Consider the following 15327-nt stretch of genomic DNA (forward strand, 5'->3'; position numbering starts at 1 on the left):
AGGTGATGACCCACGTCTTCATGAATATTTAATATTAAACTACAATAATTCTCTCCCCCTTTTCTCTGTCAGGCAGATGTGCAGGCCCTCTAACCTTTCTTCTCTAAGCCTTTTCATTTAGTGAGATTTCTCTACAACCAACAGCCTAACCAAGTGAAACTAAAAGTAGCTACAAAACTTGAAAGACTGTTGGATCTGCTCCAGATGAGAAGTCTACGCTGCACAACTGCTGCCTTCTGGTTCGATGGTTTATCTGACGCACAGGGTTCTGGTTCTTATAATAGAAAGTGAGTATTCCTACAGGGGGCTGTGAGCCAAATCAGAAGGTCAGATGGAACAAGTCTTCACTTACTATCAGTGTTAGCTTAGAGGTCTGTGCCAAGTCTCCTGGGCTGAATCTGGCATTGCCCTGTAGCTCTGTGTGTGTGTGTGTGTGTGTGTGTGTGTGTGTGTGTGTGTGTGTGTGTGTGTGTGTGTGTGTGTGTGTGTGTGTGTGTGTGTGTGTGTGTGTGTGTGTGTGTGTGTGCGCGTGCGTGCGTGCGTGCATATGAGGGGAGTGGTTCAGTGGCTTCCTGAGATTATATGCCTTATCAATTAGATTAGCTGTGATGTGCCACTGATCTGGCCTTTGTGTGTGTGTTTGCCCTCAGAGTGGAACATGGCAACGTATAACTTCATACTGAGCTGCTGTGAAGGCACATGTGTGTGAATGTTTGTGTAGTGATTTGCAGTTGTACAACATTATGCTTGCTCTAGTTGTTTACATCGACACATGGGTTATTTTTAGGAGGACTGTTTATGTGATGTTTGTGTGAGAGTGTGTATGCATATGTGTGTGTGTGTGTATATATATATATATATATATATATATGGCTTGTGTAGAATATATTTCTGAACTGTGGCACATTTCTTGTTATGTTTTGCGTGGGTAATTTATATGTTTTGTTATTCCACGGTAAATTTCAAAGTACATCGGGACAGATGTGTGCAGGACGTATAGATACAATCAACCTACAGATGGATCAAGAGTTAATATAGATGGTAGAGTAAAATCCTGCTTACACTGTCCAAATGGTAGCATTAAGTGGTTTTACGAGCAAGCCGCACATGAGCTTTACATCTCAATTTCCAGCATGTTTCATCCATGGCTGTCTGCTGTAATCATGTTATAATCTTGAAATCCTTCTAAATCCCTAGAAATCTACTCTCTGCTGTACATCCTCAAGGGCCCCTGCACACACACACACACACACACACACGCGTGCACACACACACATTAACATACATGAACAAATACATGATCTCTCTAACTCACTTATTTATACAGTCAGTCATTTCATTTACTCATTTCCTAACATACAGGCCTGGGTTAAGCTGCATTTTGACTCAAATTCACCATAGATAATTGTCCGCATGCTCTGTTTTAGACTTGACACAGTCTTTTGGTTGAATTTACCCTCATATATTAAAAATGTGCTGTATTCATTACATGTATGCATCCTGTGGTGGAAGTCCTTGGACCTTAGAACGCAGAGCAACACTTGAAGTGTGAAAAGACATCATTTGTTCGCCTCCTTTCTTTGACTTATTTTCTACAAAAACCAAAGCATTTCAAACACACTGACTACCTGTGAAAATAGAGAGCTGCGCTTGAGGCTTGCTGTTGTCTTCCAGAGTCTGCGGGCTGTCGCTAAGCAGACCTCCTGTAGTCACCATGGCACTGCATTACTGTTGCTATGGTTTCCTTATCTCCAGGATGTGGTTCAACCAAGCCTGCCATATTTAGTCTGCTTCTCAGAGTGCCAGCCTTCTGCTGATGCTGACAGCAACACAAGAGTGCACTTAGCTGTCCCTTTGCTTTTTTCTACATTAAAATGCATCAGTAACTCTAAACACTACTGCACACACCTGTTGATACACTCAGTTTTCAGCATTTTACTGCTCTAACGCAGTGTATCCTAAAGCCATACTCATTTGATGTTGACAGTTTTTTTTAAATCCTTGTGGTCATGTAAATTTAAAAGAAAATAATAATGGTGAAATTATCAAACCCTTGATTCCCTCGGGAGTAATCCTCTTATTGCTCCAGATACAACAGCTGCAAGATCAGATGTTGTGATGTCATGACACAGATTATTGTGGCTCTTTACGGCCTGAGGATGTTGTATCACAGGTTCATCTTAGTCTATTTTTCCTTTCAGGGTTCACATAACATCAAACACCATAGTAATTCTGATTACTCCGAAACATTTGGAAATGAGAAAAAAACTTTTAGGATGAATGAAACTATTTAGTTTGTGACATGCAGACCGAAACATAGAAACAGTATCTCTCTTGTTTAGAATCTCTATATATAATTATGATAATACTGATTGAAACATTAGCGATAATGATTTTATACTCATAATCTTATGAAAATCATTCAAGGATTTATATTTTCTACAAATCAAACAGATTAAACTGAAATATTTCAGCATATAATTAGTAATATTTAAAAATGTTTTGTTCGTGAAGAGGCACAGCATTTTCCCAACCATTTTCATACAGAAGGCAACACACAGAGATTAGAGCAGATAATAGTTTTCCCACAAGAAAGCACATTGTAGACTTGTCAATGTAAGTCTATTAATATTCATATGGTACGCACTGCAGGTCTATAAAACAGAGAAAGCAGGGGAAAAAAAGCAAAACATACCCTGTGGATTCAGTCCTCATCACATCTTTCACATCCTCCACAAAAGAGTGAAATCATTGCCCTTTTCAGTGAGAGAGAAAAAAAATCTAATATAATTACACTGTTTAGCAGGCACTTCAGTCCTCTTTGACGCAGCTTGTGTTGGTGTGATAGACAGGGATGAGGTTTCAGTTTTTTCCCGGCTGAAACTGAATCATTTTAACTGAATTGAAATACTTCTTTACCCTTCGTATTTAGCATTTACTGTTTGAATGATTAAAGAAACAGGAATGAAAGGAAAGAAAAAAGGGTTAACAGTTGTTACTGGAGCAGTCATGCAGCATGGAAGAGTTTGTGCCCAAATATAGACAGAATATCACAGAAAAGGTCAGGCCCTTTTAACGCTAAACTCCAGAGAAATGGAAGATCATTAGATTAGTGGACTGTGTCCTTCACAGAATTTTATCATCTTCATTGCTGCAGTAAAGATGTGTATGTCATTTAAATGACTTTAAAAAATACAGCTTCAGGCTATGAATCCTTGCTTGTGTAGCACTATTGTATGCTTATATGTCTGCATTTATGTATATATGCATTAGTATTATGTACATTATGTACACTTTTTCTAAACCTGCATGCTTCTGTTCCTGTTCCTACTGTTGACTGAAAGACTTCAGCTGAACCACTCTATCCTCTCAGCACTGAGCCTATGTTTGTTTTTGGACTGAGAGGACACTGCAGCAAGACTTTGGAAGTAGGAACAACGCAAAGTACTGATGTGTAACAAATGAACTGTCAAGAGGAAGAGCTCTGCTAGCAGCTGCTGAACTAGGTTATGTAACACGTGACAAAGACAGTTTTGCCTCGTTATTCTTTAATACAATAAGCTTTAATAAAACTGATTTGCATTAGGTTTATATATGTGCATGTGAGGTGAGGACATGTTGTGTTTTGTTTGTTTAGCCTATCAGCCTTGCAGTCAGAAGAAAAGCATACGCAAACAGACTGGCATGATGAGTTGGTCAGGCCTACCCAAATGACAGTAATATGGTCGTGCACATTGTAGTGTTGGAGGGGAGTGACCCACGCATGCGTATCAAAGCCTCTGCTTCTGCCAGCGCTAAGTGACTGCTGAAAAACAAAGACAGGGAACCGCGGTTGGGAAATGTCATCAGTCATCCTTAATGGAGGAAATGGACTTCAGACAATCAATACTTTTATTCTTTGAGGGGTGAAACGGGAGGGTGTTATCATTGTTTTTGCTCTTTGTGTGTGAACAAGGCTCCAGATCTCGCAGCAGTAAGTGACCAAATCGGCTTTTGAGAATCCACAGGTTCCCTCGCTTTTTCTTTTTTTTTCTTTTTTTAACCCCACTCCCCTCGTTCTTCCGTGTTTCTGGATGCATCTGGACTGAATGACAAGCATTTGTGGGCGAAGGAGCTGTTGCATCACCCACAGTAGCTGTCACACATCACGGACTTGTTTATCTCACCGACTGGAGGGACTAATGAAGTTAGTTCTTTGTAGATAGATGATGTAGTGCGAGGCAGGGGTTGGTGGAAGGCATCAGCTGAGCACGTAAACATTTCACAGCGTCGATTCTACAACTCCTTTATACCTTTAGTTTGAAATCTTTGAGCAGACAGTTAGATTTGGGATTTTCACTCGTCAGGAGGGAAGTTACCTGCGCGCTCATCTGCCGAGGAGAGGCGCTGTCCGTGGTTCTGAAGTCATTTCAACTACTCCTGTTATCTCACTCCTGGACTCCTGTGACGACTTTAGGGCTTCTCCAAAAAAGCAGCGGTTACAGGGACACTGTCCACCAGAAGCTGCAGGAAAAAAAAGCTTAATATGGTAACTCAAACCAGAGTTCACCTGCACACTTTGGTACTTTTGAGTTTTCTCGGTAAGTATAACTGTGCAAGATGTTAAAGATAGTTTGTTTATGCCAGCATGTCTTATTCCTGTGCTACATATAGAGGTACAGATGAGTTAATCATGGGCCTCCTTAATGGATTGTGAATCCAACTGGCTGTGAACTCAAAGCCCAGTTTCAGAGCAGAGTGCAACACCTCTCAGTGGTGTCAGCATTTAAGTGAAATCCATTAAAAAAACAGAGGACACCAGGGTTATGGTTTTTCCCTTTTTCTTTTCCCTTTCTGTAGTTTCCTCCTTGACTCTCTATCTCCCTCTTTCTCTGCCCTCTTTTCATGTGTTTGTATGAGCCCTCAGTAAAAAAACAAAACAAAGATGAGATGGAATCAATGTTGTCACTGTCTGCCCAGGGGGACTTTGGGTTATATAAGAGCACTGGCAACAGTCACACAAAGACATCCATGTGGTGAGCTCATGGAGATTACTGCCCCACTTCACTTTAAAAGAAATCAATCTTTGTGTGTACCCCCCCCCCCCCCCCCCCCGCCTTCTCAATGCATTTACAGTACATCTCAATCAGTTACTCCCCTTCTTCCTGCTTGCCCACAATACTTTGCTGTCCTCCTCCTACACTACCCACAGTTCTTCCATCAAACACTAACCCTCTCCATTTATTCCTCCCTCTGCCAGCTGATACTAATGGGCAGAGGCCATCATTAGTGCTTACTGGCCTGGATGATCTTGGATTAGCTATCAGTATTGTGACTCCAGTGCTCACACAGCTGTATAATTGAATTTGTCTTTTTAATGTGTTTTGCGTCTGGCTCAACGTTGTATACAGTGCACAGAGTGCAAGAGCCGATGACCTCAGCAAAAAAGACTGGGCCAGTTTATTACTACATGTAAAGACTGTGTCTGTCACAGTAGTGTTGCATTCTAACAGCCATTGACTAAAGACTGAAAATGGTGTCAGTGTCCCTGTGGGTTGAGGGTTACACACCAAAAAGGATGTAATGGTTGCGTAGAATTTGAATCTCACACTGAAATGCTCCTGATGACGAGTATTGAAGAGCCCTCTCAATAACTAAAAAGAAAAAAAAAAAAGCAATTTTTTTTAAGTTACCACATCACACTTGTGTGAGTTACATACTTGACCATGATTGACTTCCAAACTAGTTATGATGTCACAAATCATCAAAGGAGATATTTGTAAGTTTTGCTATTGCTACATAGTCAACGTTAACATTAAGAGCTGTTTGCTTACCAGTCTAGAAGAAACATTGCGAGTTCAGCATCAAACTTCATTCCTTTACTTGCCCAGAGCTGTCTCAAGAGGTGGAAAGCAACACCATGTTAATTCTTGTCTCCTTCATGTCTTCTACTGAAGTTAGCACACTAACCAGCTAGGCCCAGCCTGTCGTGTAAACACAGCGATGGCTGAAACTCTTGTCAAGTGACAGTTGCCACTACCCACTCCCAACAAGAGAACATGTTAGGCGACAGAAGAAACTTACAAATAGCTACTTTAAATACTTACCCATCTTCAACTGAGACTGAAGGGAAAGCCCAGATGAACTTCAGCAGATTGATGTGAAAAGAGCCTTCTAGTTCTGCACATACCTCATTTAGCACAGTGAAGGTCAAACATCCAAGTGAGGGAACAATAAGCAAAACTAATTTCTGGAGTGAATGTGGACTTTGAACTTGAACATTTTGGCTCAGCTTTCATCGGGTTAGCTACTGAACTAAATGTGTGTAACATTTCCATGCTCCTCCAGTCCACCTGAGCCAGCCGGTATGTGTCGATCTCCCATCTGGGACAGAGGCAGTCCTGGGGAGACCCATGACGTTGACCTGCATCTCCTGTATGAAGAGAGAGGAGGTCAAAGCAAAGACACGTGTGGATTGGTACTACATGATAAAAAATGATACAAAAATCCCACCAACTCATGTAGGTTGTTCTGACATTATTGTATATGATATAACATATATGCGTGTTCTTACTAGCATATACTGTGAATATAATTTATGCATGCTTGCTTGCTTTTCCTAGATGTTGAAGTATGAAAATGACGAAAAAGTGATATTGGATGGACCATTTAAGGGCCGTCTGAAGTGGAAAGGGAGCAAGGACTTGCAAGATATCTCCATTGAAATCCTTAACATCACCTATAACGACAGTGGCTTCTATGTTTGCCACGTGCAACGCGAGTTTGACTTTAACTTCTTCACTCACTCTGTCAACATCGAGAAGAACATCACGCTGAAGGTGAACGAGAAAGGTGCGGCTGATTATTTCCATGTTATTCCACCCTGTTCCGGTTTGGCCAAATTCTTGGTTTCCATATCAGTAATCCTCAGTCACTGTGATGATATAAATCAGTTTAGCAGGGATCTCCCAGAGCCACACACAAGGTTATTCAGGCCTCAGACTTGTTTGCTGCAAAGGCAGTGGCATGCCTCTGTGAAGTTACCAAAAATAGACACCAGTCCCAAGAGGTCCATAACTCAAATCTGACACTAAAGCCAACTTTTGAAAGCTGTTTTGGCAATTGACATAATCCATGACATAACAAAGTCATTTCATTTAAACACTGTAAAAATTAAAAATGGAAGAAATGTTTCTACAGCCCCAGAGCACATCAATAATTCATATTTGCCCTTAATATAAATATGAACTCTTTTAAAGCCAGTAGTGTCTCAACAGGAGTGGTTGAACTGTAAAGTATTTACACAGCATTAGTCTGTACAATCCTCTTTACAATATCAGCAGAACTGATCAATATAATTAATCATCTGTATGACTGTAACAGCTATCAGAGTGATCATTCCACTGCAGCACTGCCCAGTTTAACACAGAGTGGCCCAGTTATAGTATTGAATATGGTGATGACGATGATACAGCTGCACACAGAATGCTGGAGAGGTTCAGCACAGATGTGTTAATTTAGCATCCCAAATCCCCGGTAGAAACACTGGTCTGTGCTCTGTGTTGACTTCTGTGTCCCCAGTGTTCTCTTCGTGCCGTACATGCCCTTCCTTTGATGTTGCATTAAGTGTTTATCCGAGCGCTTTAAGTGGGTTTTGCATTTTATTATATATTTCCAACTTGCTGTTTTCACAAAGTGTGACGGCAGTCTGCCACTAACAACATCACTTTCCTTCTTTCCCCCTTTTTTTTTTGTGACTGTAATGAAGAGGAATAATTGTGTGTTTTGTTTTGTCTGCCTTTATTGTCCATCAAAGCTTTCTTCTGTTGTCAGTGAAGGGGTTAATTCAAACCAACCACTTTGCTATCTCTTATAAGGGGTAATGTATTCTGCTTCCTGAATGCTTGGCTTGCTGAATGTATCATTTTCCACCTTGATCGAATATACAACACAACATGTATATTTGGAACAACATTTCTTTAACTTAACATTATTTATATCTGCTTGCACGTGGTATGTAGTTCACTGTCAGAGGCATATAAAGACAGGCTTGTTATATCACAAGGTTTGGCTTGTATTTGGAAAAAGAGAAGTGCCAGTTTGGATGTGTTTATCCTCCAAAGTGCAATTTTATAAAATATACTACTCTATGATTTTTTTTTTTTTTTAAACATACCTGAAAGCCTCTACTACACATGTCATACAACAGTTGTATCAAATTTCACAAAGCCTACAGCCAGTGTACTTTACATTATAGCTAGGGAATCATGTTACGGTAATGATGTCCATACTAGCGGAATAGATTTGCTCACAACAAACGTATCTGTGCTTTCCCATCTAGGGGATTATATTACACTAACAGGCTCTATTTGCAGAGGCTGCCGAATCAAATCAGTGAAAGCTGTCAACTGTCTGGTCAGCAGGCTCTCTGGAATTTGGTACACACTCACTCGCACGGTGGTTCACAGTGGCTCATAATGATCCTGGAATGACAGATAGCAACGGACGGTTCAAATTTTCACAAGTCTGTTTTCAAACAGCTGTTATCATTTCTCCTGTTCATACTGCTCACTAAGAGGTCCCTTCCCAATGCATTTCCAGAAAATCCACACTCCTCTGTCTGCGCAAAAATACATCCATTCTTTGTGTGAGATTCCCTGTTTCTGTTACTAGTCTTCCTCTATAGCTCAGCAAGGAAACACGTCTCTGGAAACACAAAGAGGGACTTCTATACTAGAAAGGTTGTAACGATGGATGATAAGCAATTAATGTGATGAACTCAAACTTCTGATCAGTTTGGGATATATTTTTGTACAGAGGGAGGACTGTTTTTTGTTCTCCATCACTTATTTGGGAAACGTTTTGGGAAATGATCTTTAAATGAAAAGTATGAACAGAAAGAAGGATTAAAGTAAGAAACTCACTTTCAATGGGCATTGACTAGTATTGATTTAAGACAAACTTGAAAAAAGCTTGTGCTGTTGTACATAAAATCAAAATATGACCTACAATATGTAATGAGTTTAAAATCTGTCATGCTCTGAGAACCACTGTGACTTTGCATATCCATCTTATTTCATATTTAAAGGCACCTTGTGGAGTTTTTTAACCACTAGTAGCACTATGAAGCAATGTTGTTATGAATGGGTCACCGACTGCTGTTGGCACACCAACAAACGTACAAATGCAGCAACAAAGGCAGTGAAGAACAAGGCTGCTCACAACCAAAGATGGATGTAAAGAAAATATTTTTAGAAGTTGTCTCTGCAAATGTTTTATGAGGAAGAAAATGCATCTGGCGTTTTCGTTAGATCTGAAGATAAATACAATGCATTCTGGTTAGAAACACTGAATATAAACATAACTTTTTATTGTTGACAAGGAAACTCCACAGGGCACCTTTAACTCCCTAGGCTCTACTATCATTGTACCACAGGTATGGTCATAATGTTCTGTATGCAACATAGTTTGCACATCATCTTTAAAGTGTATCTACAAACAGGATGCTCACCAGAAAACATGACTTCGCTTGAAGTTTAGCTGCATAGTAATAACTATTGTACATATTGAGTTGGTCTTGTCGTGCCGTAGAAATGTTGGCTTCTCTATTATGACTGAGTTGATTGTGGGTCAGCAATGTTGCACATACACGAACAAGCTTAGCATACGTTCTTGAACATGTGAATAAATAAGTGTCCCCTCCTCTATTCAACAACAAAAAAAACAAACGGATGCATATTGAATAATACATTTTCCTCGCTGTTTGTGCTCCACAGCCAGTGATGACCCCACAGCGCTTTACTCTGAGATCATGATGTATGTTCTGCTGGTGTTCTTGACCTTCTGGCTGTTGGTAGAAATGGTCTACTGCTACAGGAAGATCTCCAAGTCTGATGAGCAGGCGCAGGACACAGCGTGAGTGTCACACGGAGATAAATCTAACAAATGTACAAATGTGTGTTCCTGAAAAACAAACTTGTTTTCAGCACGTCCAGATAAATATCTTTACTAACTTGTTCTTCAATAGGACTCAAAAGAGAGAGTGTGTGTGCCAGATAACTGCAAGTGTTACCTGTGTATGTGAATTTCTGGTTATTGCATAATAGTAATTTCAAATCTCAAAAATGTGTCAGCAAAAGAGATTTAGGGAGGCAATCAAGAAGAGAGGAGGAGAAAGAGTGAGGCAGGCAAACAGACAGACACACAGACAGGGAGGTAATTGAGTCTACACTGCGTCAGTTTGTAACCCTTCTGCAACAGTAATCTGTCTTTTCACTTCGACTGCCTGACAGGCCTGAATAATTCTTAGCACTGCTGACTGCTCTTTTTTCTAAACAAGCTTTTTACATCCGTGGTGGATTTGCAGCTCCATCAGAAACAGACATTTTGCGTCACCTTGTCAGTGCTGACAAAGACCCGAGAGCACCTGTACAGTCAGCTCCCACCGGATTGTCACAGTGTTGACAGCGCCACTCAATCCAGGTTGACAACTTTTGAACAGGCAATTTATGTCCCAAACAGAACAATCACAGATTAACACTCAGCACATGTGCGGATCGAGTTATTGTGGTTTTGCAGACAATTAATTCTGGTTCCAAATCTGAGTTCTGCAGTGACACATAAAGCCCAAGCTCTGCAGAAGGCATTTCTAACACTGTGTGCGTGCTCTCAGAACAGTAATTATACAGGGGGTGGACACAATGCAACATAACACAGTAACCTTGAAATATTCTGCAGTACAATAGCAAGGTGTTTCTGTTTACCATGTTGTTTACCAGGGGAGCATTTCTTTTCTTCAAAGATTCCTGGAAATAACTCCATTTTTTATTTGAAACTACATTGTCTATGTATGTTGAATTTTGCCTGGTTACTCTAGGTTACACCAACAACTTCTTGGAATTAATGACTTGGAAGTGTTTGAATTAAACACTTTTATTATTAGTACCGAAGTTCTTTTCAGGAGACTCGTGGAAATAATTAGGAAATTGTGTGAAATCGTGCTGACATGCAAAATAAAGCATTACCAAACAAAATGACAAAAGTAAAATGCTGAATATTTATGTACACAAAGCAATACAATGGTAGCACGCACTATAAACACTAGAGCTGAAATACTTAATTTATTCATCAATAGGAAATTAATATGCTACTATTTTGAAAATTAAATAATCATTTTTCAATCAAATATGCCAAACATCTGCTGAGTCAAGCTGCTCAGATGTGAGCATTCACTGCTTTTCTTTGTAAATGTGATTGTTAACTGAATATTTTTAAGTCCGTCATGGTTGTTCAGCCAAAACAAGCAATCTGAAAATGCCACCTTCGGCTTTGGAAAACTATCAGCATTTTCTAGACAAAACAATCAATCAAGGAAATAGTCAATAAATTCATTGATGTTTAATTGTTAATTGTTAAGTGCAGTCCCGAATAACATCCGAATCAACTAAAACTGAACAATATGAGATTGACAATGGTGGTGTTTGCAGAGCTTTTCTTCTAGATTGCATTTTACTGTATATTACATGCATTGTCTGGTACACATATTCCCATTAATATGTAAATATTAGCTGTTTGGTGGATAAAATATTATGAAAGCTCAGCAAGCAACACAAGATAGATAGATAGATAGATAGATAGATAGATAGATAGATAGATAGATAGATAGATAGATAGATAGATAGATAGATAGATAGATACTTTATTTATCCCTTAGGGGAAATTTGTGTCCATTAGCTCATTGTTGATGATAATAATAATAATAATAATAATAATAACAGTTAATAATAAATCAACAATAATAGTTAGATTGGTCCACATCCTTGGGCTGAGGTGTTGTATAGCCTGATGGCAGTGGGAATAAAAAAAGAGCCAGTTCTGCCCCTTCCGGTACATGGCATCCATGTTCTGGGACCAGTCCAGTTTACTGTCCAGGTGCACACCTAGGTTTTTATAAGTGTGCACCACCTCAATGTCCTTCCCTCAAATGTTGACTGGCTGAAGGGTGGGCCTACACCTTCGAAAGTCCATGACCATCTCCTCGGTCTTGGAGGTGTTCAGAAGGAGGCAGTTCTTGTCGCTCCATTTCCCTGAAGGCCTTCGTCAGATCCCTGTACTCCTCTTCCTGTCCGGTCCTGATACACGCCACATATATTCCTGATGTTCCTGCATTTTATTGAATTTTGAAACTGAAGTCAAATCTATTGTGCCCTTTTTAGTTTCAGTCTATGACCACTGAGTGTAATGTACAGTGAGATGCAACATATAGTGGCGCATTTAAGCGATGAGGCTGCTGATGACTAATGTGGTTTTTAAGTAGAAATCACATCACATTTGCCCTCAGCATTTAGGTAAAGTTTATTGATCCATGTGCAGATCAGGAGAGCACATTACGCTATGCATCAACTGATCGAATGTGTATAGCTCTGTGAACTTCATCGGTCCCTGCAGCTGAAAGAGTTAATGGGTTGTGGCCACCTCACAGCCATTATTGACCTGTTTGACACCACATCCCACAGTGAGAAGCTGCACCCACTCACAGAGGCTGTTTTCTGCTCGGCTTCTTAGCTACCTGCGCTTAATGGATATGCACCGCAGCTAGAACATTTTGAGGTTACATTTTGTGATGCATTAGTAGCTCAGATCATATTAGTCGTGTTACTGAGGGGAAAAAATGGAGCGCAGCAGCAAAAATGATAATCTGTCAGAGAACAGAGAAATTTGCTGACGGAGCCGCACAACTCTTTTCACTATAAAGATTTTTTGCTTCGTCTACAGAGTTTCTGTGCAGCTCTACTGAATTGAGTGCATATATAGTGAAGGTATTGTAGTTTTTTAACACTGTGAAAGTTTGCTATTGAATACTGCATAAGGGTGTGTGATGTCTTCCTGAACTAGCACTAGAATGTGGTGTATGGTGATGGAGGAGGTAGAGGAAACCCTACCACCAATTCTTAGACACTCCTCTGTTTTTCTACCAATCTGCCTGCAGGACAAACTACCTAGCCATTCCCTCTGAGCAGAAAGACAATCCAGCCGCTCCTGTTACCGAATAAAAGCGGTTGTCAGTGACACGGTATTTTACATGTGATTCTCTCAACCTGATCCCAACCAGTGAAACCATCCCCGTCTCTTTCAACTCATTGTTTGTACCTTTATTAGACATAACTGTGCAGCTCTGTAGTGGAGTCCTGTTGCTTCAGCACCTTATGTGTCTATTGTTTGTTCTCTTCAAAAGCGGCTTTTATTCCTGCCGTTTTTAGTCCTCCATTTGTGCTCACACTCCATTCAGTATAAAATCGCTCTCTCTCTCTCACTATCAATCATTTGCCATAAGAAATGTTAGAATGGATTTGATGCAGTGTAGACAGTGTTAAATTAAGTTTTCTAATTATACTCTATGTGAAATAAGCTTCATGTCTCATGTGAAAACTGGCATAATCTGAGAAGTATTAACAGTCAGTAAACACAGTCTCCTCTGGCACTGCATAGTGAACGCAGTAAATTAGAGCAATTTAAAATGTATGGCATTTGTGTGTATATGAAGCAGGGCTCCTGAGTTATTAGAGTCCTAAAGGGCACAGCTGTTTATGTGAAAGAGATGATGTGGAATTTATATATTGTTTAATATTGCACATATGACACTAGTTATTTAGCATATAAATCTTTCCATGTTCAATAAGAGGGTACATGTTCCCTGCTCTTTCCAGGTATTGACCAATCACAATGGGGCTTCAGTGGCATGTGACAGAAACAGGCATAGATTCATCAACCTCATCTATGCCACTCTGAAGGTATCATTACTCCCAGGCAGCCGTGGGAATCCTGCCAACTGACCTCCCCTGTGTATCGACTGTGTCTTGTGAAGAGCCAGTCAAAAATGTCCAAGCGCTCTGTTTTTCTCCATCTGTTCCGCTCATCTTTTTTCTTTTTCTCCTTCCTTTTATGTCAGGCATCTGAAATCAAGTGCTTTCACAAATACAGCAGGTTAAAGAATAAAAATGTCAGTGTCCTGCACTTATTATCAGATAAATACAGTACCAAGCCGTGCTTCAATTGGACCTGCCAACGTGTTGAGTTGCTAAACACTTCCTTTGTAGTTAGTGGTGCCTATGTGATTTATAACATATATAAACAGATCTATATAAACCTATGATCCACAAGTAAAGACCCTGTCCTGCCACTGTCAAGGCTGTTATACTGGCGCTGTAGTACTGTGTGTAGTTAATTTTGTTTTATTACAATTTTATAGGCCATGCTGACATTTTGGGTCACAGTTTTATTTGTACTTGCCAATATCTTTTCAATGTCTTTTTAAGGAAAATGGATTGCATAGCTTTTATACTGTATGGATGTGCATTTCTCCCTGTTTTTGCTGTATGCATTAGTGTAATGGAAATATATAAAACATACTGGCGATACCCTATCAAGTCACGCTATTTCTGCTAATATGAATTCATCTATAGGTCTTTCCTATACTCTCCTCTGTGTAAATCTTTAATCCATGTTCAGCACTAACATCAAAGTACATGCAGTAGGTTAAGCCGTACTGCCTTACTGTTGCTGATGTTCTGCAGTAGCATTGCTATTGAGACTAAATGTGTGCCTATTTCTACAGTATAACATTGTAGAAATATGTATGTTCTGTGATTCAATCATACCACGCTGTTCTTTGTCTATTACAGATCTGACATCTCCTGTGTGAGTGAGCTGCTTTTGAACTATTAAATACAGTGCATTCCAGAGTCCCTGTTTAAGCTGTTTTCATTCAAAACTTCTTACTTCAGTGTAATTGTGCAGATGCCTCTGAAATTGCACAATCGGCCCACTTTTAGACTTTTACCAGGATGTTGAAAGGAAAGTTCAGTGTTGACTCCCAGCAGCTTCTGTCTTATGTTCTCCTTATTATCTGTGACTGTGTTGGTGTTGAAATGAAAGGAGTCAGCTCTAAATCAACCACAATAAGCACCTCTGGTGTTTCCAGTTCTCATTAACACTGCAGAGTAGGGGCGCACAAAAAGGAGCTTCGATCCGGTTCTGCTTGATGTAAACTTTTAATTGTCAGTCTTCACAGAGCTGAGACACAGCACTGTAAAGCAGGGAGTTTTATCCAGAGGGAGCAGAGCAGGTCCAGATAAGCAAGGCCTGAAAGATTGTGGAACACAAAGACAGACAGCAAGAGGGGGGTACCGGTGGAGAGGATGTGAAAAAGACTGTCAGTTAGAGAGAGAAGTGATGTATGTTGCTCTTTTAGCTAGCCGTAACCCACAACAGTGACAGATATAGCAGCAGCTGTTGTTATAGCAACCCAGGCATGCCTGTAGCAAGGCAGGCCGCCTGGCAAAGATATTA

The 15327-nt window shown here is 40.1% G+C and overlaps 1 protein-coding gene across 2 annotated transcripts; it reads left to right on the forward strand.

The window, feature by feature from the left end:
* Positions 1-3777: 3777 nt before the first annotated feature.
* On the forward strand, positions 3778-14720 carry scn3b (sodium channel, voltage-gated, type III, beta). 2 transcript variants are annotated; one of them, XM_056374863.1, is made up of 6 exons: positions 3778-4580; positions 6328-6500; positions 6603-6831; positions 9756-9894; positions 12968-13051; positions 13686-14720. In XM_056374863.1, the coding sequence occupies exons 1-5, from the start codon at positions 4526-4528 to the stop codon at positions 13029-13031; spliced, it is 660 nt and encodes a 219-aa protein (XP_056230838.1). In that variant the 5' UTR covers positions 3778-4525; the 3' UTR covers positions 13032-13051; positions 13686-14720. The 2 variants fall into 2 exon arrangements, with proteins under 2 accessions (XP_056230838.1, XP_056230839.1); XM_056374864.1 differs by lacking the exon at positions 12968-13051.
* The last annotated feature ends 607 nt before the right edge of the window (positions 14721-15327 follow it).

Source organism: Seriola aureovittata, chromosome 4 (assembly GCF_021018895.1).
Source record: "Seriola aureovittata isolate HTS-2021-v1 ecotype China chromosome 4, ASM2101889v1, whole genome shotgun sequence".
Lineage (NCBI taxonomy): Eukaryota > Metazoa > Chordata > Actinopteri > Carangiformes > Carangidae > Seriola > Seriola aureovittata.

Bases quoted from the DNA above. Each gene is read 5' to 3' on its own strand.
- scn3b (XM_056374863.1), top strand. From the start codon at position 4,526: ATGGTAACTCAAACCAGAGTTCACCTGCACACTTTGGTACTTTTGAGT. The intron at 6,832-9,755 runs GTGCGGCTGATT...TGTGCTCCACAG, and splicing joins GCTGAAGGTGAACGAGAAAG to CCAGTGATGACCCCACAGCG. The intron at 9,895-12,967 runs GTGAGTGTCACA...ATCTGCCTGCAG, and splicing joins GAGCAGGCGCAGGACACAGC to GACAAACTACCTAGCCATTC.